The following is a 26833-nucleotide window of genomic DNA, read 5'->3' on the forward strand; positions in this document are numbered from 1 at the left end:
ACATTGTTGTCTAGGAACACAAAGTTATTTCCAAAACTTACTGTAGCGTATGGCAGAAATATCGTCTCCATGTGAAGCCTATAGGAGATGCTATTAACGTTTCTCTGGAGGATATGAAAAGCAGCTTTTCCACCATGAGATATGTACTGCACCACTTCCTGTGTCTGTTCCCTTTGAGAAAGACAGTCTTTCCTCATTTGTTCTCCAGTGATGAACATGAATCCTACCACCAGTTTTAACCCTGTAACTTTATCATATCCTACTGGAGTGAATTCATATTTGTTTCAAGGGGTAGTTTGGCGTACACGTGAATATTCTTTCTCTTGGAAATAAACGGTTACAATGGTTGCTGAAGTAGGTGGTGTAAGATTGTTAAATCCGTACTAAATTTTGTCTGACTTGAAATATGTGGTGTTTAATAGGATTCTTATCCTTTTCTTCATTTTATGTAGCCATGATTTGCTGTTAACAGAAACTAAATGATTTCCTTCTTTTTTTTAAATACAAAACAAATAACGTGCGATACCGCCGTAATACAAAGTATGTTTTACTTAGTTACGTACAAAACTACACAATTATTATTTATATCGTACCAATCACGAGTAACAAAAGCCAGTTTTTAGCGTTATAAAACTTCACTGCTTCAGACTTGTTTGTTTGTTTTAAATTTCGTTCAAAGCCATACGAGGACTATTTGCACTAGCCGTCCCCAATACCGCAATGTAAGACTAGAGGGAAGGCAGCTTATCATCATCACCCATTGTAAACTGTTGAGCTTCTCTTTCACAAAAGAATAGTGGGATAGAGTGTACATTATAACGCCCCAACGGCTGAAAAGGTGAGCATGTTTGGTGCGACGGACGATTCGAATCCGCGACCCTCAGACTACGAATCGAATGCCTTAACCCATTTGACCATGCCGGGCACCGCATTTTTGTTTTTGTGTTTTAATTGTACGTTTATTATCTGTTACAAAAGTGTTTGTTTAAATCTTTGTTTACGTTTCAGCGTAAAGCTACTTGACCATTTCAGGAAACAATCCTCAACTTTTAGCATCATAGTCCTCAAAGTGACTGCTATTGCTAAGCCATTGGGAAGATAAGGTAAATTAGAATGAAAATTTTGTTATTTTAATTTACAGGTAAAATTTAACTGCCTCAGAAGATGGGTGGTATGTTTATGTTTGTCACAAGAGTGGAAATACTCCAATCTCTACAGGAAATGGGACCATTAATTTGTATATTCTTAAACACAATTTATCTCGTATGTGATTAATTCTTGATTTAAAAAGAACGAAACAAACACAGAAGTGCTCGTTTTTCCTTCGTAAAACATTTATTGTTGTTTCACTAATTTTTATTCGTATTATCCGCTATTGTATGCAACTTAAACAACGACAGTTTATATATTTTTTTGTGGTTGATGTGAAGAGACATGTTTTATAAATTCTATAATAAGTTAATAATAATAAGTAAGCGTATTATTCAAGGTAGTAAAAGTAAGTTAATAACTGTATCATCAATTCTTTTACCTTAGGTGGTGTGGCTAGAATTAGAAAAAAAAGGCGCAAAAGTCACAATGATAAATTAAATTACGGAATTATTTGTTTAATCTATAATTATCCATCATGAACTCAGAATGTTTTAAAAAAGAAATCGTATTATAATTATTATTATAAACCGAGAGTATGGATGTCTGCTTTGCCATCATCACTAATAGTAGCTTGAATAGGCATTAAGGTTTGTTATGGTATAATTACAAATTACAATATTATTTTGAATGAAAAATATTTGAAATACAGCTGGTACTAATAGTATCAGCAGTAATGAGAAATCGTATGGACTGTTAACATATAGTGCAGTGCTCACTGCTTCTAATAACTATAAGTAAATTATGTGTTTTGTCTTCAAGCCGAAAGTTTAGTTTAATTTTTGGGTAACATTCATTGGAAAGTGATATCTTGACAGTTTTACAATGATTAAACATTAGACCTACCTATTAATGGTGTTATAAATAATTACATTTATAGTGTAGACATGGTCAGAATTTATTTGTGTAAAAGGTTGAGTATAAGTTACAGTTTTATGTAAGCTTTACTTCTCATACTTACAGTCACAAGGTAACCAACTGATAATTTAATGTAGGTTTAAGTATTATAGATACAGATTTTAGTTTTCTAGTGTATATATTCATGACATTAACTTTATGAAACTGAAAGTTTCTTCTATGTTCTATTGAACTTATACTGTATAGCCTGTAACAGGATTGGATTCAGTAGTTTTTGCTTAGTTCTTAACTATACAGTTATAGTTTAATTTTGGTCTGCATTTGTTAACAATCATTACTAACAATAGTGTAAAAACTGCATAGCAGGTGTTTTGTTATGTTTACATCAGCCATCTACATTGGCATTGGGCATGAACTAATAAAGGCCAAAACATGAACAATTACGAGATTTCTAACTAGCATTCCACACTTGTGTTTGTAGGGGAGAGTAATATACCTCATTTCTTCTTATTTTAACATATGATATATATTTGTAAAACTTATCATATGAATACTTCATTCTGGAAAATAAATTTTAAAAATGTGGATGAAAAATACTAAGTGTAGTTTCTGCATGTAGTAATGCTATCCTAATGACAGGGTCATTTTAATGGGGAAAAAGCTGTTTTATGATTTGCATAAACTTGAGTGTTCTTGAATTTCCAATTTGTTAGTTTTTATAAGATTTCTTCATGTTTGCAGCCAAGGATACATTTGTAGATGGTGTGTATCTTGACTTGCAGAAAACCTTTAATAATGAGTCATTCAGTGTGTTAATGAATCATTCTTTTGGAATAGGGGAAATGTATAATGTACTACAGCAAGAAAATTTTTGATGTCAGAAACTATAAGGTTCCAACAAATAGGTATTTTTTTAGAGAGAATTATATTAGTGTCGTGGACTTGTTTTGTTACCTTTATTTTCATTTTGTCAGCTATTGTAAGATTTATATAGTTATTTTGATTGCTGTATTTTTAATTTTTCTGACCATATTGATATGCAGGAAAAAATTAATTGTAAGGAAAATGTTTAATTTAAAAATACCTAGACAGCTTATCTAGTAGGCCAGTGTATGAAAGACAAAGTTACAGTATTGAGAGGTTTAAAATTATACATTTAGGGTATTTACAAAAGGGTTGAATACTTTTTGGTAAGACAGGGACTAGCTTGTTTGCAAGGACTTAGTAACTTAGTAGGTAGATTAAATGAGGACTAAATATTAGTGAGGGTCAAGATGAACTGAAGTTGGAAAATTAATAGGAAAATTCTAGTGTAGCAATGACGTACACAAGTGGTGTTAAGGGAAGGGTAAGCTGTTACTATTGTAGTGGTAAAAATATAAGAAATAAATAATGACTTCAGGGCATTTTATATGGGAATAATTGAAACTGTTAAATGTAGAAAGTTTTGATTAAAGAAATGTCTTTGAAATATCGGTTTATAAGTTATTTGTTAGGGATAGAGTAATTATAAAAAAAGGGAAGGAGTGGCTTTGTATGGGAACTGTGAGTTGTGTCCTGTTGAAGTTGAGGATATCAAAGAGAGTAGCAAGGAGATTACATTTCTTTGGGTTTCTGTTAGTGAATGTAATGGAATAAACTGATGATTTTAGTGAGAAGCTCTACAGTTATATTAATATCTCAGCTGTGAATGAGTTTGTAATTATGGGTGATTTTAATTTCAAGCATAGTGATTGAAATATTACACTTCAGTGTAATTTAACTTTGAAGAATTTAATCTTTTTCACTTGGCTTTCTCAATCAGGAATGTATAGTCCATTTATATTCCTTTAACAATGATCAATGAAAGTGAACATATTTTATGATTAAATAAAGAAACAGTTCATAAAGAAATGCAACTTTACATGAGTGAATGCAATTATTCTAATAGCTTTTTATCAAGTTAATGTAATAATTGTATTTTATTATTTCTATCCTTGGGCATATAGCTTGAGAAATGTTAGTCAATTTGTAAGGAGGACAGTATTACAGAAATTATTCAGGATAATTTTCTCCAACAAGTGGTCAAGGAATGCATTATAAACAATGGTATTTAAGATTTTTATTGTTAACTTCTACTATATAAATGGTTGATTGGGTGGGGATTGGAATTTGGAGAACATGTGGTTGTAAGTGGTCACTTGCCATTTAGGTTTTAATGTTTCGCTTTATATGGAGATCAAGATTGATGAGACTTTGCCTACAAAATCAATAAACACATTTTGAAGTGATGCATCAAGAATTATCTGTTATGAACTGAGTAACTGAATCAATTTGAGATACTGATCAAGTGTGGAAACAAATTTTAAAAGTTTAGATGTTCAAAACAGACATCTTTATTTAAAAAAAAAGTGTGGCTACAAGTTAAACACTAGGTTAGCTCACAAAGGGTTTAAGGGGTAATATTAAAGAAAAAGCATTACAAATTTAAAAAGTTTAAATTGATCTAAGACAATCTTAGATGATTATAGGAGATTAGGTGAATTATTCAAATATTAGGCACTTAAAAAGACTACATGAAAACTGACTAACCAGAAATGTAAAAATTAACAGTATTTTAACACATTTTAAAGTAAGTAAAATGTTAGGATATGAATAGGATATTTGAGGGGATAGAAAATAAAAGACTTATTTCTGATTATTATAAGATGAATGAGTTTTTCAAATGCTACTTTTTCATCACTTCTTACTAATGAAGATTTATTTAAGTAGTATTCATTGTTCTGTATAGTTGCTGGATTGAAACAAGATTTGAGTTTCTTAACAAAAAATTGGGAAGTTTAAAGAATAATAAATACCATGGCTGAGATATTTCCCATAGGTTTTGAAGGTGGTTAAAGATTTTTTTGTCAGGCCTTGAAAAGTGAGCAGGCAGAAGATGGCTAATTTTACTCTTTTCAACAGTGGTGATTAAAAAGTTGTCTTAGTAGTTATAGGTCTGTTAGTCTTACTTCATTGGTGGCAAAATATTTTGGAAGTGTTACAAAGGATGCACTTCAAAGTTGTTTAATAAAGTTTAAAATTTTGTTGGATAGTTAGCATGGTTTTACAATGGATAAATGTTGCTGAACTAATCTTGTAATATTCTCTAAAGAGATTACTATATATACAGATGAGGGTAAGGGTATGTATTTGATATATGGATTTTCAGAAGGCATTTGACAAGGCACCACTACAGGCTTTTTTTTTAAATGCCTGTATAGATGTGAGGAAAAGTTGGCTGAGTCAGTTGAGAAGTTGCTGGATGGAAAGAAGAAATCTTGGCAGGGGTTTAGTTTAGAGAGAGAGAGAAGTCTGAGGAATTCTCTCCCCAACAGGGGATTTCAGGAACATTGTAGTTCCTCTTTGCCCCTGCTCGTGGAAGTTTATTTATTTGTATGAGGGAGTTTTTTGTGTTTTAATTTGGCATTGTTTGAGACAATGAAGTGAGCCAAAACTTCAGTAGCCAGGTACTCCAAGACAGCAGCAAGGTAGACAGATTGCTCCACCAACTAAGAACAACCATGCTGGATGGAAGAATGCAGGTGGTTGTTATAAATGGAGTTGATGAGTAGAGTTTAAGTGGAATACCTCATGGCTCAGTGTTTGGACCCTTGCTTTTTTTTATTATTTATGTGAGTGACATAGATGAAGGAATGGCCAGTATGTCATGTAAATTTTCTAATGATATAACAATCTTGGATATTGCTGCTTGTGAGGTGGATGTTGCTGTGTTACAAAAGGATTTAGATCATTTGGTGAGCTGGCAAATAAATGCTGGATGGCTTTTAATTATAATGAATGCAAGATAATGCATATAGGTTGTTGTAACTTGAATTCTAAATACCATTTTGATGGAAAAAACCATAACGGTGTTATGGAAGAGGTGGATGTTAGAGTTCTGGTTGTTCAGTCTGCTACAACATTGAAGTGGCATGTTGTTGCTTGTGATAGGGAAAATGGAATTTTAAACTTTGTTTACACAAGTGCTAAATACAAGTGTAAAGAGATTGTAATTTCAATGGTTAGGTAATATTTGGAATAATTTTTCAGTTTTGGGCTCCTTACAGTAGAAAGAAGATTGAATTAGTTGATAATGGTTCAGAGGATGGGTACTGGGATGATTCCTTGGATAGAAATGTCATTTGTGAGCATGTTAAGATCTCTGAAATTCTCTATTGAAACAGAGTAGGGTTAGAGAGGATGTGATTACGGTGTTTAAGATTGTTAAGAACTGATGTCAGTGAATCACTACTAAATTGTATAGCCCTCCAATAGCTTTCCAGTAAAATTCAAAACAAACCACAGGAAGCATAAGGATATACTGAAAAAAATTGCATCGATTAACTACTATAATTATTCTTGGTTTAAAACATTTTGAGCTACAAAAAGAGAGCATTGAAAACATGGGTTTATTTTTTGTGAGGATTAGAAGTAGAGGTACTTTAATTCCAGTTTTTATAAATATTGAATAAATGTGGGATGAATAAAACTTGAGGATTTTAAGTCTTTTAAGCCTTTCCTTAGTTGAAAGTTATTGTATTTTAATATTTAAACAACCAATTGTAGAAACATTTTATTAGCTTTTAAACATAGACCAAAACATTTTCTCGGATAACCTTGTTTTACTGTTAGAATATTTGCACTGTGTAAAGAAAAAATAATTTGTTGCAGTGTTTATTGGTGTAAAATATTAGATAGGTTGCTGTTTTGGTTCAGTGATTAGGGTACACTTTAATAGTCTAAATTACCTGCAGTCATCTAGCATTTTGTATTGGGGCCAAACCTTGGATATATCTTAATTTATATGGAGAGTCAGTTTAATGATGTTAATGATATTTACAGGTAATTTTAGTTTTAACCACATTTAGAGTATGTTAGTATTTGTATAGTAGCTTTTAAACCATGTGTTTGAGAAATTACATTAAAAAAGCATAATGTAAGATATATATGTATACTATTTAATTTTCATGTTTATTGTGGCTGACATTACTGTTTGATTTTAACTACTTGTGAAAAAGAAATATAAATGTCATTCTTTTAAGATATTTATAGAAAAAAATATTTAAATGGTGTCTGAGGTTATAATGTATAATATTTTTGTTCATTTTTCTAGTTTGAAAAATAGTGACTAAAATCCAATGTCAAGACCTTCATGGTTGATATAAATTTCATGGGGAAGTACTTAACAAGTCCTAGTTGTAAATGTGAGAATGACATCATTAACATACGTCTCTTGTATTCGCAGCTGTGGTCGTCCAATTCTTCCACCTGTGGTAAATAAAATGTCTTTTTAACTTTCATGTGACATCTTACAGTTAACATTTCTAAGGTATCAAATTATCATAGTAATTAACAACAAATACATGTAGAATTTATAGAATAAAATATGCAGCATGCTTCAAATTTTTAATTCATATTTTCTCATTTCATAAGCATAAATTGTTTAACTTATTTTTAACTACTGATTTTAGTAAAGTTTTATGACAGTATGCTTGACCTGATGCATTTACAATCTTAACTATAACATTTTATTCAATAATGTTTTAGAAAATTAAAACCAAAATGCTGTCAGCTTTATGACTAATTAAATGTTTTATTACTTATGGGATTCTGAGTCTGTTTTAACAACCTATGTTAACTTTGGTATGTGAATAATGTTATGACATTTTGTTGAATTCATTATTTACTATTATACAGTGAACCATCTCTTAAATGGTTGTACATATATGTGTTAAAGATTTCTTTTTGTTTTCACCAGAGGTGAAATTGAAAAGAAAATCTGTATTGTAGAGGTCTAGTGCCTTCTTTCATTAACTGTACATCTAATGTGAACTGCAGTTTCACCTATTCAAGGTTCTTCAGCACAGCTTGTGTTGGCAAACATATATAAATTGATTTAGGTTACTATATGATGAAGTAAAACAGTCTCAGAACTCTATAGGTGTTATAACTTCACTGTTATGAGATGCCTAATGGTATTTATTTGGTTTACTGACTAAATTTGGGCTGATGAGCCTTGAATAAGTGAAACTGTAGTCCACAGCAGATGGTATGGCCAGTCTGGAATGCATTAGGCCTCTATATTACAGAATCTCTTTTTCAGTTTCATCTCTGGTGAAAACGAGAAGAAATCTTTAACATATATGTAAAAAAATACTTTATTGTTTTAATATTTTACTTGGTTAGTTTACAAAATAATGTAAAGAATTATACTATTTTGATTATTTTTTTCAAATAATTTTTTCTATCTGGAAGAATTGATGGGTTTCAGGTGAATGAGATATGAGTATCTACATCTTTTTAAAGTTTGATAATAATTATGTTGTCATTTTACCACCTAATTTATATTAATATGTCATTTTGACAAACAGGTATTGTTAAGAAAAATAGCTTTATATTTCCCATTATTAAGTATTATAGGGAAAACAAGAATTTAATATAAAATAGAGAAGTTAACTGGTTATTATAATTTGATGTCACCAAAAAGTTGAACCTAGGTAATTATTGTTAAGATTGTAATATTTAATATTCTTTTTAATATTTCTTCCTAAATGTTCACAAATCAAAATGAATCAGACTTGTTACTTAAGGAAAGAAATAGTTTAAGATCGTGATTAATCAATTTTTTCATAAGTATTCAAATATGGAGACAATTAAATGATTTAATATTAAGAACAATTCCCTCAGTATACACAGGTATTTGTTTTTAATAGTAACACTGTGAGTGTTTATCTGTGTTGAAAAATAGAAATCAAATTCTTTGTTGTTGTTATGTGAATGTTGAAGTTAAATATAATGGTAATTATTGTGTGTTGTATATCTTTAAGATAATGGTGAGGCTGCATTTACAGTCCTTCCTGATTGATGGTCATTATCAAATTAATGTTCAAAAGTATCCATCAAGTGAATTTTGCAAGTGCTTGTTAGAACTTCTATCAAGTCTATCATGATGGCTGCTGTTTTAGGCTCACTACTAGTCATTTTATTCATATTTAGAAATGTTTGATTTCAAGTCCCGTTATTTGCAATGGTACTGGCCACATGATCAACTGCTGTTTGTATACACAGACAAGTTCACAGATACCTTTCTGTAAAATAATTAATTGTTATGAGTTAAGTGTCCTCCTGTAGACACCCATGGTAGAAATCAGGCCAGTGATAACTCTTACAAGACCCCATGCAAAACCAAAACATCTTACCTCCAAAAGCACTTGCAGTGATTAAACTTCATTTCAGAGATATAGAATAATTAACTTGTATGATTGCACAGTATCAAGGAAAAAATATCTGTTGTGATTATACAATAATGAACAAAATTATACTTTCCAATGTATCAGTATAATAAAACTGAATAATTCAGAATTGACTTGTGCTTTTGATTCCACTAATAAAAATTCTATTGGTATTTCAAATTGTAGATGTTGAGACTTTTTAAATGTGAAGGCTTGAATAATTTCTGTGTAACAATTAAAATGATCTTGTCTTATAACATTGAACTAATTTTCTGTATAACAATTAAAATTATCTTGTCTTATAACATTGAACTCATTATCTGTATAATCCTTGTTGTAGATTCTTCTACGAGATGAGGGAACCTCCCAGGGAAGGTTCTGTTCTTTTAGTTTACCTCCTCTGAGATCTAAACATCGTGTGTGGTGACCCTTGAAGGAAAGGAGAGGATCCTGGTGGTTGAAGGGTCCAACCCTAACACACCACTTTGGCCTTGAATACTTGTAGGTGGGCAGCCTTGGGATGGCTCCTCTTGGGTCAATCGGCTGGTCCACTTGGGCTAGGGTTAACCAAGTACCAGTGTTGGATGTTCTCAACAGGTGTTGTGGACTTTGTATCTGATGCTGGTGTTTGGGAATAGTGCTCATGAAACCCTGGCGTTGCTGCAATGTCTTTGTTTGGCATTGTGTAGTGTGTCCCCTCATAAGGTTCCATGGTGGGTGGGATCAGTGGGTACCAAAATATTCCTCTTTTTATTATGGATCCTCCAAATAAAACTTATAAAGTAGTGAAAAAGCAGTCCATAAGTAAACGACCATATCTTGAAGATTCTGAGCAGCAATCTTCAACATCTGACACCTGTTGTACCTAATTTTTTATTGTTGCATTCACTTTTAGATAAACCTTTTGGGCAAATGTCTCCCTTTTTCATTCAGAAGGGACTAGAGGGACTTGTTGGCACTCCAAAGTCAGTTAAGAAGCTTCGATCTGATGACATATTGGTGGAAACATCCACATTTCAACACAGTGAACTCCTCCTATATTCAAAGGCAATTGGGGATATACCTATTGAGGTTACACCTTATGCTACTGTGAATTCAGAGAGATTTCAAGAACATCCCCAAGTCAGAGATTCTTGCTGGTTTCTCCACCCAAGGAGTTTCTTAGCAAGGTGTATCTCCACTTGCAAAGATGGAATTACAATGTGATCAGTGTCCTCATTCTGACATTTACATCACCATGTTTACCTGCCACCATCAAGGCAGGTTATTTTAATTGCAGGATATGGCCATACATTCCAAACCCTCTCCTATGTTTCCAGTGTCAGTGGTTTGGTCACTCAAAGACGTCATGTCATGGTTCCTTGATGTGTGTTCGTTCTGGTGGCAAGGACCAAGATGCCTACTGAGAGTGAAATGGAACCTCATTGTGTGAATTACAATGGCTCCTACACATCCTAGTTTTGTTTTTGCCATAAATGGTTGGAAGAAAAAGAGGGGCAGCATTTTAAAATGATTCAAAACATTATTTACCCTCAGGCTCAAAAGTTGCTGTCCACCACTTCATCTTGGACATATGCTGCTGCATTTTGTTTCACTACTACAGTGGGAGTGCAGACAGATCTTTCTGTGCCTCCAAAAGAATTGCTCTCAAAACAAATGAAAAGTCTTTTGACCTCCATGGTTAAAAAAGTTGATGAATCAACTTTAAACTTCAACACCCCAAGATCCACTTCCTTTGGTTCTGGGTATGAGCATTTTCTCAGATACATCTTCTCCCACATCAAGATGCAAAATGATCATTCATTCACATCCTCAGTTGCTGGAATCCTTTTCCAACAGCAAAGACCTACGAAATTGACCCAGGGCAGGATTGATGGAGGTCAATAGACCCCCTTGAATAAAGACAGTAAAGAAAAAAAACGTGGTCTGAAACAGAAGGGTTCTCCACCCAGTTGCCCACACATAAATAGAAATGGCCACCTCCACACAATGGATCTCTCGATGTTTACGTTCTAATCTGGATGACATCAAAACACTGATTTCTTCTTACCATCCTTTATGTCTTTCCTTACAGGAAGCATTTCTGAAACCTGATGATACAGTCGCCTGTCGGCAGTTTTCTTTCTACTGAAAGGAGAGGTTGTGTGATGGACGAATGCATAGAGGGGTGCCACTGTTGTTTGATCAGCATGTGCCCACTCTGTCTTTGCCATTTGACACACCCTTGGAGGCCATAGCCATCCGTGTTTCCTTGGGTTGTACCATCACAATTTGTTCTCTCTACCTGTCGCCTGGAGAGACCATTGATCAATCAGCCCTTGGTGCTCTCATTGAACAGCTGTTGTCTCCCTTTATAATCCTGGGGGACTTTAATAGGCATCATCCCCTCTGGGAAAGTGCTGATATTGATAGGAGGGGTTGCTCCATAGAGCGTATGATCTCTGATCACAACCTTTCTCTTTCTAATAGCAGTTCTTCAACTTATTTTCATGCACAAAGTCAGTCCTTTACTGCTATTGATCTCTCAATTTGCTCCCCTTCATTGTTCTCTCATTTTTCATGGAGGGTTGACAATAATCCACGAGGCAGTGATTATTTCCCTATAATTTTGAGAGAGACTGGTCATGGTTGATGCCACCAGACCTGCATTCCCAGGTGGAAGCTGGATCAAGCAAACTGGCCCCCTTTCACTGCTTTCGCAGGACTTGATTCTGCCATCATCTGTAAGCCATCAATAGATGACTGTGTGGCAGCAGTGACTGACTGTATTATACAAGCAGCTGCTCAATGTATTCCTAAAACTTCAACATGTTTTCCACATTATCCTCGTCCCTGGTGGAATCTTGTCTGCCAAATGGCACAGAAGGCTCAAAAACGGGCCTGGGATACTTTTCTTAGGTATCCCACACTTTTGCATCGCAAAGACGTCACAGCAAGAAGGAATCTTGAATCGAGTTCACAACCAACATTTCTTCTACAACCAGTTCCAAAGATATGTGGGACAAGATTCGAAAGATCAGTGGGCAATATAATTCTGTCCCCCTCTCAGTATTGCTCTATGTTATCCAAGAAGTAGCTAATACCCAGAGCATTGCCGATACTCTAGGTGAAAGATTTTGCCAGGTATCTAGTACTTCTGTCTCCTCCTCCACCTTCTTGGCCATCAAGACTTGGGCAGAGTGATCACCTCTTTCCTTTCAAGCTGATTGTCTCTATGATTATAATTGTCTCTTTACACGGGTGGAACTCAAACTGGCCCTTCAGCAGTCTGACAGTACATTTGTTGGACCTAATGATGTACACTATGAAATGCTGCACCATCTATCTCCTGCTTCTCTTACTATTCTTCTGATTGTTTTTAACCAGATCTGGCAGGAGAATTTTTCCTGATGCCTGGGACCAGGCTGTTGTCCTACCTTTCTCTAAGCCTGGGAAGGATCCCAAGATTCCTTCAAACTACCATTCAGTTGCTTTGACGAGCTGTCTTTGTAAGACCTTAGAAAAGATGGTTAAAGCTCATCTTGTTTAGTTTTTCGAATCATACAACCTCCTCTTGCCTACCCATTGTGGGTTCTGACGACAGCGCTCATCTATGGACCACCTGATTTGAAACGTCAATCAGAGAAGTCTTTCTCAAATAACAACATCTTGTTTCAATATTCTTTTACCTTGAGAAGGCTTATGATACAACATGGAGGTATGGCATTTTGCGAGACCTCCATATATATGGGGTACATGATCATTTGCCCATATTTATTAAAATTGTTTTAATGGACAGGAGATTCATATGAGTTTGACACTTTCCTATTCTTTTTTACAGGAACTTGGAGACCCTCAGGGCTGTGTTCTGTGTGTCACACTTTTCAGTATAAAAATTAATGCCATCACTGAACAATTCCCTCTTACTCTTGCAAACGGGCTCTGTGTCGATGACTTTCACATCTCACATCAGTCATTGAACATGAGGTACATTGAGCAGCAGCTACAGACTGCCCTCAATCATTTACTGAAGTGGACCACAGCAAAAGGCTTTAACTTCTCTCTCTCTCTGAAACCATTTGCATGCACTTTTGTTGCCAACGGGTTATTCACCCTGATCCTGAATTTCGTATCAATGAAGTTGTGCTGCCTGTGGTCCCTGGTTCTTGGGGCTTATATTTGACTGTAAGCTGATCTTTATACCACACATCAAGCAGCTACAGGTCAAGTGTGGAAGAGCACTGAACATCTTCTGTGTCCTTTCTTTCACCACTTGTGGAACGGATCGATGTTCTATGCTAAAGACATAACGTAGTTTTATTTGATCAAAACTCAATGGATCACTGTTCAATGGGTTTTCCAGGACCTTAACCTTAAAGATCCTGGACCCTATTCATCATCAAGGACTTCGGCTCTGCACTGGAGCTTTCTGCATTTCCACAGTTCAGAGCTTATACATAGAATCTCATGAACCTTCTTTGCACCTCTGCCATTTGCCACTGTCTTTACTATATGCTTTGAAACTTTGTTCCTTACCACAGCATCCCACCTGAGATCGTGTTTCTTTCCTCAGAACAGACAATCTGCCATTGCTCCTTTTAGCCTTTGTATCCAGGTGCAGTTGGATGAATTAGGTCTGTCCTTGGATAACATTGCTGTATCCAGTGGTCAGCTCATTCCACCATGGCTTTTTACAGTCCCCAAATGTGACCTATCTTTAAGTCATCTGAGAAAAGCAGACACTCCTGAATGGAAGTACCATCATTCTTTTGCTGAACATCATTTGAACCATCCTTCCATTCCTATTTATACAGATGGTTCAAAATCAGGTGACTCTGTGGGCTCTGCTGTGGTTTATTGTGGTTTGGTGGTTGCTCGCAGAATTCTCTCTACAGATTCTGTGTTCAGTGCTGAACTGTATGCCATTTCTCTTGTCCTGGATCACATAGAAGCTAAGCAGTACTCAAACTGCACTATTCATACTGACTCGCTTAGTTCTCTACTGGCCTTGGAATCTCTTCACATTAGTTTACAAACTGTTCTCACTGATATTCAGAACCAACTGGCCCATTTCTCTTTAACATCTATCCAGTTTTTCTGGATATCAGGCCACATTGGTATTTGTGGGAACAAGCTTGCCAACACCGCAGCGAAATCTGTCTGCTCTGGCACTATCACCGCTGTGCCTATTCCATACGTGGACTATGGTCTTATATTCAAAGCTCAGCTCCATGCCAGCTGGAAGTCAACTTGGAGTGAGCAACACAAAACAAGCTTTTCCAAATAAAACCCTATATTAGACTTTGGCCGTCTTGCTTCCATAAGGATTGAAAAGAGAAAGTTATTTTAACTAGACTATGCATTGGTGACAGTTTTTTAACTCATCATTTTTTTATCTGGAACTGATGCACCAGTGCATAGTCTATGTAACACTCAAATCACTATAAGCCACATTTTGCTTTCTTGCCCTCGTTATGACTCTCAATGATGGCATCATTTTAAACATGTTCTGTCCCAAGGTTTGTCCTTAATATTAGTGATAGTGACACTGTCCACCTTCGAAATGTTTTTAGTTTTTTAAAGGCCATTAATGTTTTTAATGCCATTTAAGTTTTTTAAATTTATACATGAGACCTTTTTTTAATGTGATTCCCTTTTAAGAATCACAGCCCATCTAGTTCAATTTGAAATTAGAAAATGGCTGTAACGTCAAATAACTCGAAACCAGGAATGGAAAGACCAACTTTAGGTGACTGATGCTGCTGTTTGAACCACCCATTAGTTATCCTGGTGTGTTATCGTTAAAATTTTGCCACAAGTCTTTTAATACTTTTATTACTTTACTTTTTGAAAATGGCCATAATGTCAAGTAACTCAGAACCAGGACTGGAAAGGCCAACTTCAGGTGACTGATGGTTTGTTTTGTACTTACCTTTTTTGTCTTCCTGGTGAGTTATGATAATTACAGTTATGCTACAGAAAGTCCTCTGCAACTTGTAGTATGCTAGTTTTTCTCTTAACATTGTAGACTAGGTGTAAATATTTGTTTTATATTATTTATGTTTCAAACTATGTTTTGTTTTACTTTCATTTCCTTCTATGAATTTTACTAAATTTAATTTCAACTTTTTACTGAATGTTTGATGCAGATAGCCCAGCTGCTTTGTGCCAAAAACACCAAATCAACCAACCAACGATCTGTATAACAATTAAAATGATTTTGGTTTGTAATGGAAATTAAATAGTTTTATAGATTTTAATTTTGAAAACCTCTTAGCAGACAGACAATCAGTCACAGCTATAACCAAGGATATCTTTAAAGACTTGCATCTATGTACAAACTTTTGCTTTTTTTTTTTTTTGCACATAAATTCAAGAATTTCTAGAATAGTTAATGATTCAGTTTAAGATTGTGTGTTTGCTTGATTGTATGTGCCAGTAGTTTAAAAATGTATGTGTTACTTATTTACTTCTGAAACTATTGTTAGAAATTTTATATATACAAGTTTTTTTTATATTTCGTATTATGATTTCAACATTACCTGGAGAAATGCTTTCCTTTACAGTTAGCTTTATTAAACTAATAGTAACACCTAAGCTTCACTGACATTTAATTTAAATTGTGTTATTATGTTTAAAATGTGTGTTGTTTAAGTTGCTTATAGTTTACGTTAATATGGTAAACTCTAAAACCTTTTATTGGTTTTTCAGATCACTACAGAAAGGAAGAAAGAAATTGCTCAATATCGTGAACAGGCTGTGGCTGTAGAGGACCGTTTGAGAAAAAATAAAACTTTGAAAACTCAGTTAATATTCAAAATTAAATCAATTGTTCAAGACTTAGAGGTTAGAATAAAATATATGAAGTATCTTGCCCCATTTAAAGATATTTTTAATCATATTATTTTTTCAAGGGAGTATCTTGAAGGGCTATTTAGTTTACTGAGTAAATCTCCTTATACATTGAAATACTGGAAAATGTGCTGACATTTAGCCATTGTTAACCATAAACCAAGTTAGAAGACAACTTTGTGTTCCAAGCTGACTGAAATTAAAAAAAGGAAAGTGTAAAATAAATTATACTGTGGTGGTTCATAGTAGATTTAAAAGATGCATAGCCAAATAGTGCAATGAAAAGAGTGGGTTTTATGCATGATCCTCAAAATACCATATTCATTTTTGTCTGACAATCAGCACTCATTAAAAAAACAAACTACATCCAGTTGCACAATCAGGAATTTTAAAAAAAAGGAGTCTCACTCTCTATCCACCAGTTTTTAAATGATATAGGTGATGTCTTCTGTATATAATGTATTGTTTATTGAGCAAATAAGTAATAGTAAGTGTACTAAAGTAGTTCAGATTAGAGATGAGTATTCAGCTATCTAATTGTGACTTAATACATATTTTTATACATAAATTGAAAAAACAATCGATGACTAAGAAGAGGGCTTGAGCCCTCCAAGACTTTCTTTTCAGTACATGGTTACCTGTATTTAAGTAAGTTTTAAGAAAACAGGTAATCAAAGGCTACAATGGTAACGTTTACTGGTTAACTTTTGTAACACAAAATTGTAACAAATAACTAATATCGATGGACTTTTTTTTGAACTTGTGCTATTGTATAATAGTATTAAATAAAATATGTACAAGTCAAGAATATATTCTTCATTTGAGGCATGCTTTCTGATTTGTTGAAATTTTTATATACTTTTTTAAGCTTTCTTGGCATCACTGATCATTACAGAGATTGAGGAGTGCTGTTAAACATATTCAAACAGTTAGGCTCTCTTTCTGTCTTTAAATTTGTCTGGAGAAAATGAGCAAGTTAATTACAAGCAAGCCTGTTAATTTTTCTTTCTTTTTACTGAAAATTTAATGGTTTAGACATGGAGTTTCTCGTTTGCTTGACAGCTTATTTGTTCCTTTCTGCTTTACCCAATTTTCAGAGCATTATTCTATAGTTTAAAAAAAACAAAGATTAGGAAAATGAAGAAAAAGTTAAATGAAAATATTTAGCAAAAACAAACAACAACAAACTTCAAACAATGGAGAGCTGGAAACATGTAGATTAACATTTCCTTTTTTATAATATTTGTTTTTACTATGAGATTTTATTAAACTATTACAAAATTACAACATTGGGATATAATTTCCTTCATGAAGTATTTTGTATATTTTCTAATATATTTACTGCTACTGATGTGCAGATAGTTACCAGCCTTGTTCCTTTGTCTTAAAACTTGGCATTGGTTTAGTTTCACAGAGATTATAGGCACAAATAATATCATTCATAGAGTTGCATAATAATTGAGATCATATGTGTTTTATTGTTTTACTTACTACCTAATTGTTTTTGTTTTCTAACAACAGTTGTTTTTCATAGAAAAGAAATCATCTAAGAAATCCGTTGGAATTAAACCAAAACAAAGAAGGTAAAGGAGCATCCGTAAAGTGCCCAAAGGATGTGCCTGCTTTAGAACACCCTAAAGTTGGTGAGACAGGAATTCATGATATTGCCACAGATCCAGTTTCGAATTCAGTTGAACGGTATGAAACAACTAATTCTCGGGACAAGTTTCTGCAGGAAGAAACCTCAGATGTTCAAGAGAATAATAAACTAATAGTGGATAAAGAAAGTAAAAGATGTATGGTTAGTGATAACAGTCATATTTCAGCTAGTGAAAGTGAAGAAGATAAAAGGTTAAAGCAGCTAATTTTGAATGATTTGTTTATTGAAAAAGATGTTGGAAATTTACCTGTAAAGATAATTTCTTCTGAGACTCCTGATGACAGAGTTTTCACAACATTACCATCAACTGTTTTGCATGTTAGAGAGAGAGCTGTAGTTTCAGACACTGAGCAAGAAAGTATGCCATTAAGTTATGGTGATTATCAAATAAGTTCATGCAATAAAATGTCGTTTGTTTCAGATGATCAGTTGAGGTCTGTCATTAGTGTGACACCTAGTACTGACCTTGAAAAGTATATGGATAGTTCAGTTGATACTATAAGCAGTACTGACTTAATGGAAGATTCACCTAGTCCACAATCAGTTATCAGAATTTGTATGTCTGACTCTGGTTCTGGTGTCACTCTGCAGCAGGGTAGTCAATTGAGTACAGATTCAACTGATTCACAGAAAATAGTGCCTAAACAATACCCTAATGAAGAGCAATTGGATTGTTTTAGCGATAATAAAATCTCACACAAACACTTTTCTGATAACCTCCATCCTTGTGAAGAGTCTGCTGTCATTGATGGAGAAACAAAGAGTACTTATATGTCAGATCGTGAAGGTATAGCATTTTCTGGGGGGAATAGTAATGATGTCTATGAAAATAAGAACTTGATGTGTGAAAAAGTTGAGAAGGAACATAAAAAACATATCCGGAAGTCATCTTATACACTAGACAAACCATCATCTGTTTTAATCATGGCTCATGAACGATGCTCTTCAGAAAACAGTTCATCTCAGGAAGAATTTCCTCCCCAGTTGCCTGCAACAAAATTACAAGAACAGTTGAGCCACAATGCTAACAAGAAGTTAGATGATGTTAATAATGATAAACATGCATTTCCTTCAGCAGAACAGAGTGTTATAGCTCGAAGTAAACAAACTGGAGTTGAAATTCAGTGCGCACTTACTAAACGTCCAAAAAAAAAAGAAATACCATATTCCATGGACAATCGTAAAATTATTGATAAAACTGTTGTTTCTTCCTCAACATCAGTTATAAAAATCTTTAATGAATCTGGGGATCAAAAGGAAATGCTGCCATCTTGGAATAACAAAAACCAGTTGGAGAATGAAGTTGTGGAAAGATCTGAATCTAAACAAAATCGAGTCTCTCTGTTAGTTTATCCAAGAAGCTTTGTAACTGATAATTTAAAAACAAATGAAAAGGCTTGTAAAACAGAAAGGACTGAACCACAGAATGAAGCTGTGATTTCTAGTTCTCCCATTGTTTATGATGGAAGCAGCAGAAATTTATCTTCCATGGTCAGTTTCACAGAAAATCAGATAATGGCACTGGAGGAAAAATCACACGAACTGAAGAAGTATTTGGAGGAGACATCCACAGAAGCTTCAGAACTTGCAAAGACAGGTGTGTATAGGAAAGATAAGAAATCTGCTGTATTTTTACAAGAAAGGGAACAAAACAAAAACAATGGGAACTCCATAACTGAATTGACCTCATGTAATTCTCCGTCGGACTGTTTCTCAAGGTAAGTAGCAACATCTTTTCTTTTTCTGTTTTTTTATATATACACATACATTTTGCTTTTCAAAAAGGAGTAATCATTTAATAGAAAGAAATCTGGAATATCAGTATAATTTAAGAAGACAGAAATTAAAACATATCTGATTAAGAGTTATTTAACACAAATAATAACCTATTTTTACTTCCAGTCCTGTCATGTTTGTGGTATCAATACAAACCATATTTTTGGTACAGTCATTATGCATGTGTGTACATTTCATACCTTAATCTTTGAAAATGTTTAATAAGTATGTTTTTTACATTTATGTAGGATATAAATAACCAATATGAATTAAACTTTTAATGTAGTGGAAGTACATATACTTTATAGTGGACATCTTGAGGTGTTGTCATTGGAATGTTGGGTTGTATTACAAGTGGTGATGGTTTCAGTGCATTAATTGTCAGTAATAAGTTATTTCAGTGCTGGTTCAAACAGTAACCACATTACATAGCATCTGCCATTAATCATTTAACTTCTCATTTTGCAAAAAAATAAATAATTCTTAAAATTAAGTTCAGGAATTATTTTGTACCTATTTACAAAATATATTTTTCATGGAAAAATAGAAAATTTTTTCCAAACATAGAAATAAACATTTGGAAATTTTAAAATAGCAATGAATATTTTATCACATTTGAATTTTCATTACCTGTTTAAAAACAACAATGAAGATTTCTTATTATTTGGTTATATTTAAACTTCTGAGTAAACTGAAAACTGTGAAAGAACTGGAAACTATATATACAAGAGCTTAAAATGTCATACCTCAATATTTCTAATTGTGCATTGAGCATATATATATTTGTTACAAGACAATCCTTAATTTACTGTTTCTTCAGTCTAATCATTAGTTTTATTCCAAGTTCCCAAATTTGAAACTATTTTTAATGACAGGTTTTGTTTTTATTTGTACTGAAGTACCTATTAAATATTTCCTTACACTTTCTTGCTATAATAGTTATCAAAAAACATCTTAAAGTTGAGTTTGTGACCTAAATATTTTATATAACTGTTAAATTGCAAAAGTATGCCTTATAAACAAAGAATTCATTGAAAGAAATTGTTAACAAGTACCATGACTACATTTTGAATGTACACTTAAAGGCTGTAGAAAAATTTCAATCAATTTTGAAAGGAAAATGTCTCATTGCTCTGTTTATAGCAAAACTTTAAATAAATTTTAATTCACTCTTGACAATTGCAGTAAGTGAGCAACAGGTAAGGAACACATGAAAGAATGTGATTTTATCTTTATAATAAAATTTAATTATAAAATTTCAAGAATCAAACTAAGATTGAAGCATTCACCTTTATTTTCTACATTATCAGAAATACGTATTCACTAAATGTGTCTGATCACTTTCGTTTTTGGTTTTTTTAACTTGAGTTAAATTGTTAGGGCTTTTGGAGCAAGAGTCCCAGTTCTGTTAAAACTACTCCAATTGCATGAGTAATGTGTATGCTACTGCGTAAGAAGTTTGCCTTTAAGTAGTAAATTAAAATAAGCACTTTTATAATTTAGTTACAAAAAACAGATATATTATTGAATTATTTTGTAACTTCTATTTTATATCAGACTATAGTGCTTTTGTACTAGTATACACACGTTTGTATAATTCTATAAAGTTTACTTTTTGTAAGAAGTTTCCATTTGAAGTTTTTCTTTCAATTGGAAAATGTTATATTGTTCAATTCTCTTAGTCATAAACAGTTTTTGTTATTTCCAGGTGCTAAGTAATAACCTCAGTCATGAAATATTCATTAAATTGTTTATATTTTTAATTATTTTATTACCTGATATGAATAGCTTGTTTTACTGTTTAATGTACTACTGACATACAAAGTTGTATTTTCAATCAAAGTAAGCATGATTTAAAATTACATTTTATATGTATTTACATCTACAGAACTAGTAACTCTCTGTCTGTGGAAGAACTTTTGCAAGAACAAGAATATAATTTTGCACAGTTTAGACAACAGCTTCAAGAACAACATAAACATCAAATGGAGGCTTTGTTGCATCAACAGATTAAGCAGAGAAAAAGTTTACAGGATAAAATAACCAATCAGGAAATTCAACTTGCTCAAGGGCCAGGTTTTATCAAGGAAGCAGAAATAAATTATCAAAGTGAGATTCGCTTTCTACTCTTTCAATTTAGAAGAATTCAAAAATTGTAGATGGATAAATTCTTTTGTGTCAAGTTATTGTTTTGTTATTATAATACAAAGTAGTCACCAATATCTAGTATATAGATTTCCAAATCCATAATTTGTGTCTTTAAATAATACAGAGAGAAAAAAAAAGGATAAATAGAGTTATGGTATTTTAGCTGTGACAAAGTATACTGCTGCTGTAACTCATATCAGTCTTTTCAGTTTATCAAAGAAATTATCATTTTAGAGGAGGACCATGTTAAGAGTAGTTAATCTTACAAAAGCAAGAATGTCACAGACAATTATGAATTACCAAGCCTACCAAAAATAAGTTTTGGACTTAATTAAATAATGTTTTGTAAAGGTTAGTTAAAACTAATTTTTAATGAACTTAAACTACTTTTAAAAATAAACAGCTAAAATTCAGTAGAAGAAACAATACAGTAAAACACCATTTTGCTACTTTTAATGTTGTGTGATCAGTGATGATGCAGTGTTAACAGTGGCAAAGAGTAATTTTACTGTATCACGCAATTTTCATTCTATTTTGGCCATTTATCATATTTCAATTGTATGGGATATATCTCTGTTACATACTTTTTTTTTTTTATCTGTGTATTGTAGAATCTTTGAAGAAAGGAAATTTTTCAGAAAGTGTAAAAGAAGTGCCAGACACTGAGAATTTTTACGATGACACCAGTCCTGGTTCTGACATCATTTTTCCAGTTAACCAGCCACATTCATTAAGAAAACAATCACTTATCGGAGAAAATGATTCATTTGCTCTTCCTCCAAAAGAAACTCCAGTCTTTCATGTCCCATTTGATTATGTTAGTAAGGATTTAAGTGCTCATACAGAAGTGTCTCAAGTTGTAAAAGATGGCGATAAAGCAGCAGATGTGCTATCGAAGTTCACACAAATGCCCAGTTCAGTAATTAAAATTCCTCCAGAGGTAAGAAAGCATAGTTTGTTTCCAGTTTGTGATAAAAATGTAATAATTCCTTCAATGACAGAGTTTAAAGCCCGTGTGTTCCGAAATTTTGAAGTGTAGTTGCTAAAATGGGTTCTGTGGTTTAGACAAAACTAAACTGGTATAATACTAAATTTTGATGTTTCAATTTAGCAGTTGTGGATCCTCCAAAGTTATACAATTTGTAATACTAGTTACATATTATTTTATTTCATTATAGGCTTTAGATCCAGCCATGAAGTTGAAATTTGATCGCCTTACAGCAGCAGCTAAAGGTTTTCTCACAAGGCTTCTAATGAAAAGTGATAGAGTACAAGGAGTTATTCAGACAATTAAGGTTTGTACTTTATTTGTTCTTGGTTGGTATTTGGATTAAGGACTAAGAAGGTTGAGGATCAAGATGTTCTTTTTCACTTAGTTTGGTTCATTAGAAGCAAGTTTGGTAATTTCAAAGTTTATCCACTCTTCTTGAGTTGAATTGAGCTCTGGAAGCTAGTAAATATTTTTATTATTGTTTTTGTTGGATCAAGTATCTTACTAAAATATATTGAGATGTAATGGAAGCTAATAAATATTTCTAGTTATTATGCTTGTTAGATTATGTATCTTACTAAGAATAAACCTTAAAAAATTCAAACCATTCATTTCAGTGCCTGTAAGATGGGATTAAAATGTATATACTTTTGGTTCTAAAAATGCTACAGATGTTTAGTAGTACTTGTTAAACATCATTCTCTCTGTTGTTCCTAAATTAATTAAGTCTGGACAGGAACTAGTGATGTTCAATAATAGTCAAGTTGATAGCTCCTAAAATTCATGTTTATAAGACATTAGCAGTGTAAAACATATCAAACTCTATAATCTGTGTTTCATGTTCTGCACAATATTTAGCTTTGGCATAGAGGCTGAGTTGGTTTTTCAAGTACAAACTGTTAGCTTGTAGTTTAATAATCTTATGACCGATTTGAGGTATAATTACAGTTTTGGAGTCGGGTGGTCAAAGCCTTTCAATCGATGTATTTAATCATGACCCAGGTCTCAGATTAATTTATTCTAATCCTGCCTAAGAGAATTTCAATATGAGGGGAGGCTGGAGAAGAAGCCAATGAGTAATAAAATCAAATTGATATACATGCACCCCATACTTGGTATTGCTGGTGCACAAAAATTAACTGGTAAAAAAACATGCCATTGATTAATTTACTCTAATCCTGCCTGAGAGAATTTCAAGTGCCACAGCTGTTGAGTATTTTATTTTGTTAAAAACTGATAGTAAGTTAAATTTTGAAAAACAAAATTAAGAGGCTGGTATTGGGTGAAGGCAAGATACAAGTAGAGATTTTAAAATAGATCTTCTGGAACACACCTCCTATCACACTATGGCTTTATCCCAACTAAAGTTCTCTTCTCTGCCCATCAAAATATTGGTATGAGTTTTACCTCACTTGCTTCAGCCTTTATACCCCATTATATTGGCCATAGTAAGTTAAATATTATGCTTCTTTTCACCTATGTCAATGCACTTCCTATTCCAAATTGGTATATCAGCTCCCCATTATTATTTCCTACTCTTTTTTTCGTGACAGAAGAATGTTATATTGATTTTGTGGGTTTCCTATGGGTTTCCCTTCAGCTTTGAATAGCTTTAGTTATACCTATGCTTCAGACAATTTATTTGTTTTTTAAGACTTGTCTTATTCAATATTGACTGTTTCTTTGCTTTACACTAAAAAAAAAATTCTTGGACGTTTCCGATATGAACTTATAAATTTACATCTCTTACATGGAGTTGCCTAACACCACTGTTCTGCAACCTTTGGAGCCTAGCATCACCTGGGCTTGAGGGGAGGGGGTATGCAGAACGAACTAAACCTTGGCAGGGGTTTAGTTTAGAGAGAGAGAGAAGTCTGAGGAATTCTCTCCCCAACAGGGGTGTTCAGAAACGTTGTAGTTCCTCTTCGTCCTCGCTTGTCGAAGTTTATTTCTCTGTACGTAGGAGTTTTCCTGTATTTTAAATTGTCATTGTTTGAGGCCATGAAGTGGGGTGGGGCAGTATGAAAGTGACGGGTGAGAAAGGAGAGCGAGACAAAGGCTTCAAAAAGGAAATGGACAAGTACCGAGCCCGTAGGCAGAAAAGAAGAAAGCGGAAGACCAACTTCACATCAATCAACGGAATGTCCCGTTATCAGGGCCACGGAGTGTCTGGGATCTATAAATTCAAGTGTCTCGAGAAAACCCACTTTCACAGGACAGGCGCCGAATGTTCTACCTGTCTTGTGCCTGGAGCTGGAAAAAAAAATTATATACATATATAAACATATATGCATCTTATTTATAATTGTGCTTTATTGAGTGGTTTGTGATTCTTGAAATATGTTGTATGGTGATATGTATTTTGTAGGAGCGCTGGCTAATTTGTATAATGACGCAGTTAGTTCGTTTCTATGTTCTGCTTTTAAATAATATTTGTATGTTATTTCTGTGAGCCTTTCTTAAGGGTGGGTAGATTACTGATTTTGTGTACATAGTTGACAGGCGTGTATGTTGGTAGTCGGTTTGCTGCTCTTAGTATTTTATTTTGTTCTTTTTGGATCTTCTGTAGTGTGTTGTTAGACATATTGTATGTGCCTGACACCCGTATTCTATTAACGGACGCATTTAACCCTTGTATATTTGAATGATGATTTCAGGTGAGTAGTGTGAGTGCTTGCTAGTTATGATCAACAAATGTGAAATGCGTTTTTTGGTGGATAAATGTGTGTTGTTGACATGTTTTTTCCATTTTAATCTGGAGTCGAAAGTGATGCCAAGGAATGCGATGTGCTTACTTGTGCTACCAGACGAGTTGCTGAGTGAGATGTTTACTTTTCCTAGCGTTTTTCTGTGTCCTTTTAATTTCCTGTAAAATGTGATTGCTTGCGTTTTTGTGAGGTTTAAAACCCCTCTCCACTTGTTGCACCATCCCACGACAGTATTTAGTGTTTTCTGAATGCGAGACATGGCCATTAGCGGGTTTCTAGAAATGCTCCAAATAGCAATGTCGTCAGTGTATTGTGAATTGTAAGTTAGACTAGGGAATGGTATGTCACTAACGAAAATAATGTAAAGGAGTGGCTAGAAGACGGATCCTTAGGGCACTCCTGCAGTGCTTTTGAAAGGTTTTATTGATTCTTACTTGAGCCGTTCTATCTGTTAGGAAGTTTGATATCCATGTGATAATAGTTTGATTTACTTTCAAGTTAGTTAATTTATACTTGATGGCCACACACTGTCAAATGCTTTTTTAACATCTAAAAATACACCTGTGGTTACCTGATTGTTATCGAATACTTTGTATAATGATTCAGTGGATCGTGTGAAGTGATCTATTGTTTGTCTGTTTTTCCAGGAAGCGTTTTGAGATTCGGGGAGAATTTTATTTATTTCACAGAAATGAAGGAGGTGATTTGATATTATTTTCTATACCAGTTTGTCAAGACAAGTTAACAGGTTGATGGGACAGAAGTTGTCAGGATTAGTCCTGTTTGTTTGTTTCTTGAGAATAGTGGTGATAATGGCTTTTTTTTTTAAGTGTCGGGGTAATAACATGTTGTTAGTGAGAGATTCGTGATGTTTGTGAGATGTTGTAATAGGAGACTGGAGCCTTTTTTGAAAATAATGTTAGGTATTTCATCATGTCCGGGGGATGTGCTTTTCAAGTTTTTAGTGTTAATTTTGTATTCAGTGGTGGTGACTTTTCTATTCATTGAGCTGGAATGGCTGTTTAGAATGTTACTGGGGAATTATGGTGTGAAGGAAGATTGATTTGTATGTATGTAGTTGTTAACATGTTGTTGGTGTTGTGTATCAAAGTCAGCAGAGTTGAGGTCGCTAAAGGAGGATTCATAATAGTCGGCTTTCTCTGAATCCGACATCGCGATTGTGTTGTTGTGTGTAATGTGTTGGAATACGTAATTTGTGTTTTTGTCCGAGGAAATGCTCTTAAATTTTTTCCAAATCTCTTTTGGGTTATTCTTAATATTTTCTAAGTTTTTACAAAAGTTAAACCAACTTGTTTCTTTTGCAATTTTAAATTGTTGTTTAATTATTGCGTTTGTTCTATTGGTCTGTGTTTTGATGGTCGGGACGCGTGTTGCAAAGTGAGTTCGTCTTAGCTGTCTACGTTTGATTATTAGAGAGTTAATTTCCGGTGTTAAAGTC

The 26833-nt window shown here is 33.6% G+C and overlaps 1 protein-coding gene across 15 annotated transcripts in view; it reads left to right on the forward strand.

Annotated features, from left to right (window-relative positions):
• The first annotated feature begins 716 nt into the window (after positions 1-716).
• Cp110 (Centriolar coiled coil protein 110kDa) overlaps positions 717-26833 on the forward strand; it is a 43009-nt gene continuing 16892 nt past the window's right edge. For 4 of the 15 annotated variants that reach the window (XR_013017350.1, XR_013017351.1, XR_013017352.1 and 1 more), the window contains exons 1-8: positions 718-1103; positions 3996-4095; positions 7142-7301; positions 15951-16085; positions 17626-19469; positions 21416-21636; positions 22287-22615; positions 22854-22970. Coding sequence is in view for 12 of the 15 variants with exons in the window: in XM_076467050.1 (XP_076323165.1) it covers positions 7239-7301; positions 15951-16085; positions 17626-19469; positions 21416-21636; positions 22287-22615; positions 22854-22970 (2709 nt within the window). In the remaining 3 variants the exon portion in view is untranslated. Of the gene's footprint in view, positions 1104-1191; positions 1264-1351; positions 1499-1543; positions 1740-1792; positions 1887-1977; positions 2120-3995; positions 4096-7141; positions 7302-15950; positions 16086-17625; positions 19470-21415; positions 21637-22286; positions 22616-22853; positions 22971-26833 lie in introns of those variants that run through there. The other 11 variants (XM_076467049.1, XM_076467038.1, XM_076467039.1 and 8 more) reach the window with 11 other exon arrangements.

Source organism: Tachypleus tridentatus, chromosome 11 (assembly GCF_004210375.1).
Source record: "Tachypleus tridentatus isolate NWPU-2018 chromosome 11, ASM421037v1, whole genome shotgun sequence".
NCBI classification, from domain to species: domain Eukaryota; kingdom Metazoa; phylum Arthropoda; class Merostomata; order Xiphosura; family Limulidae; genus Tachypleus; species Tachypleus tridentatus.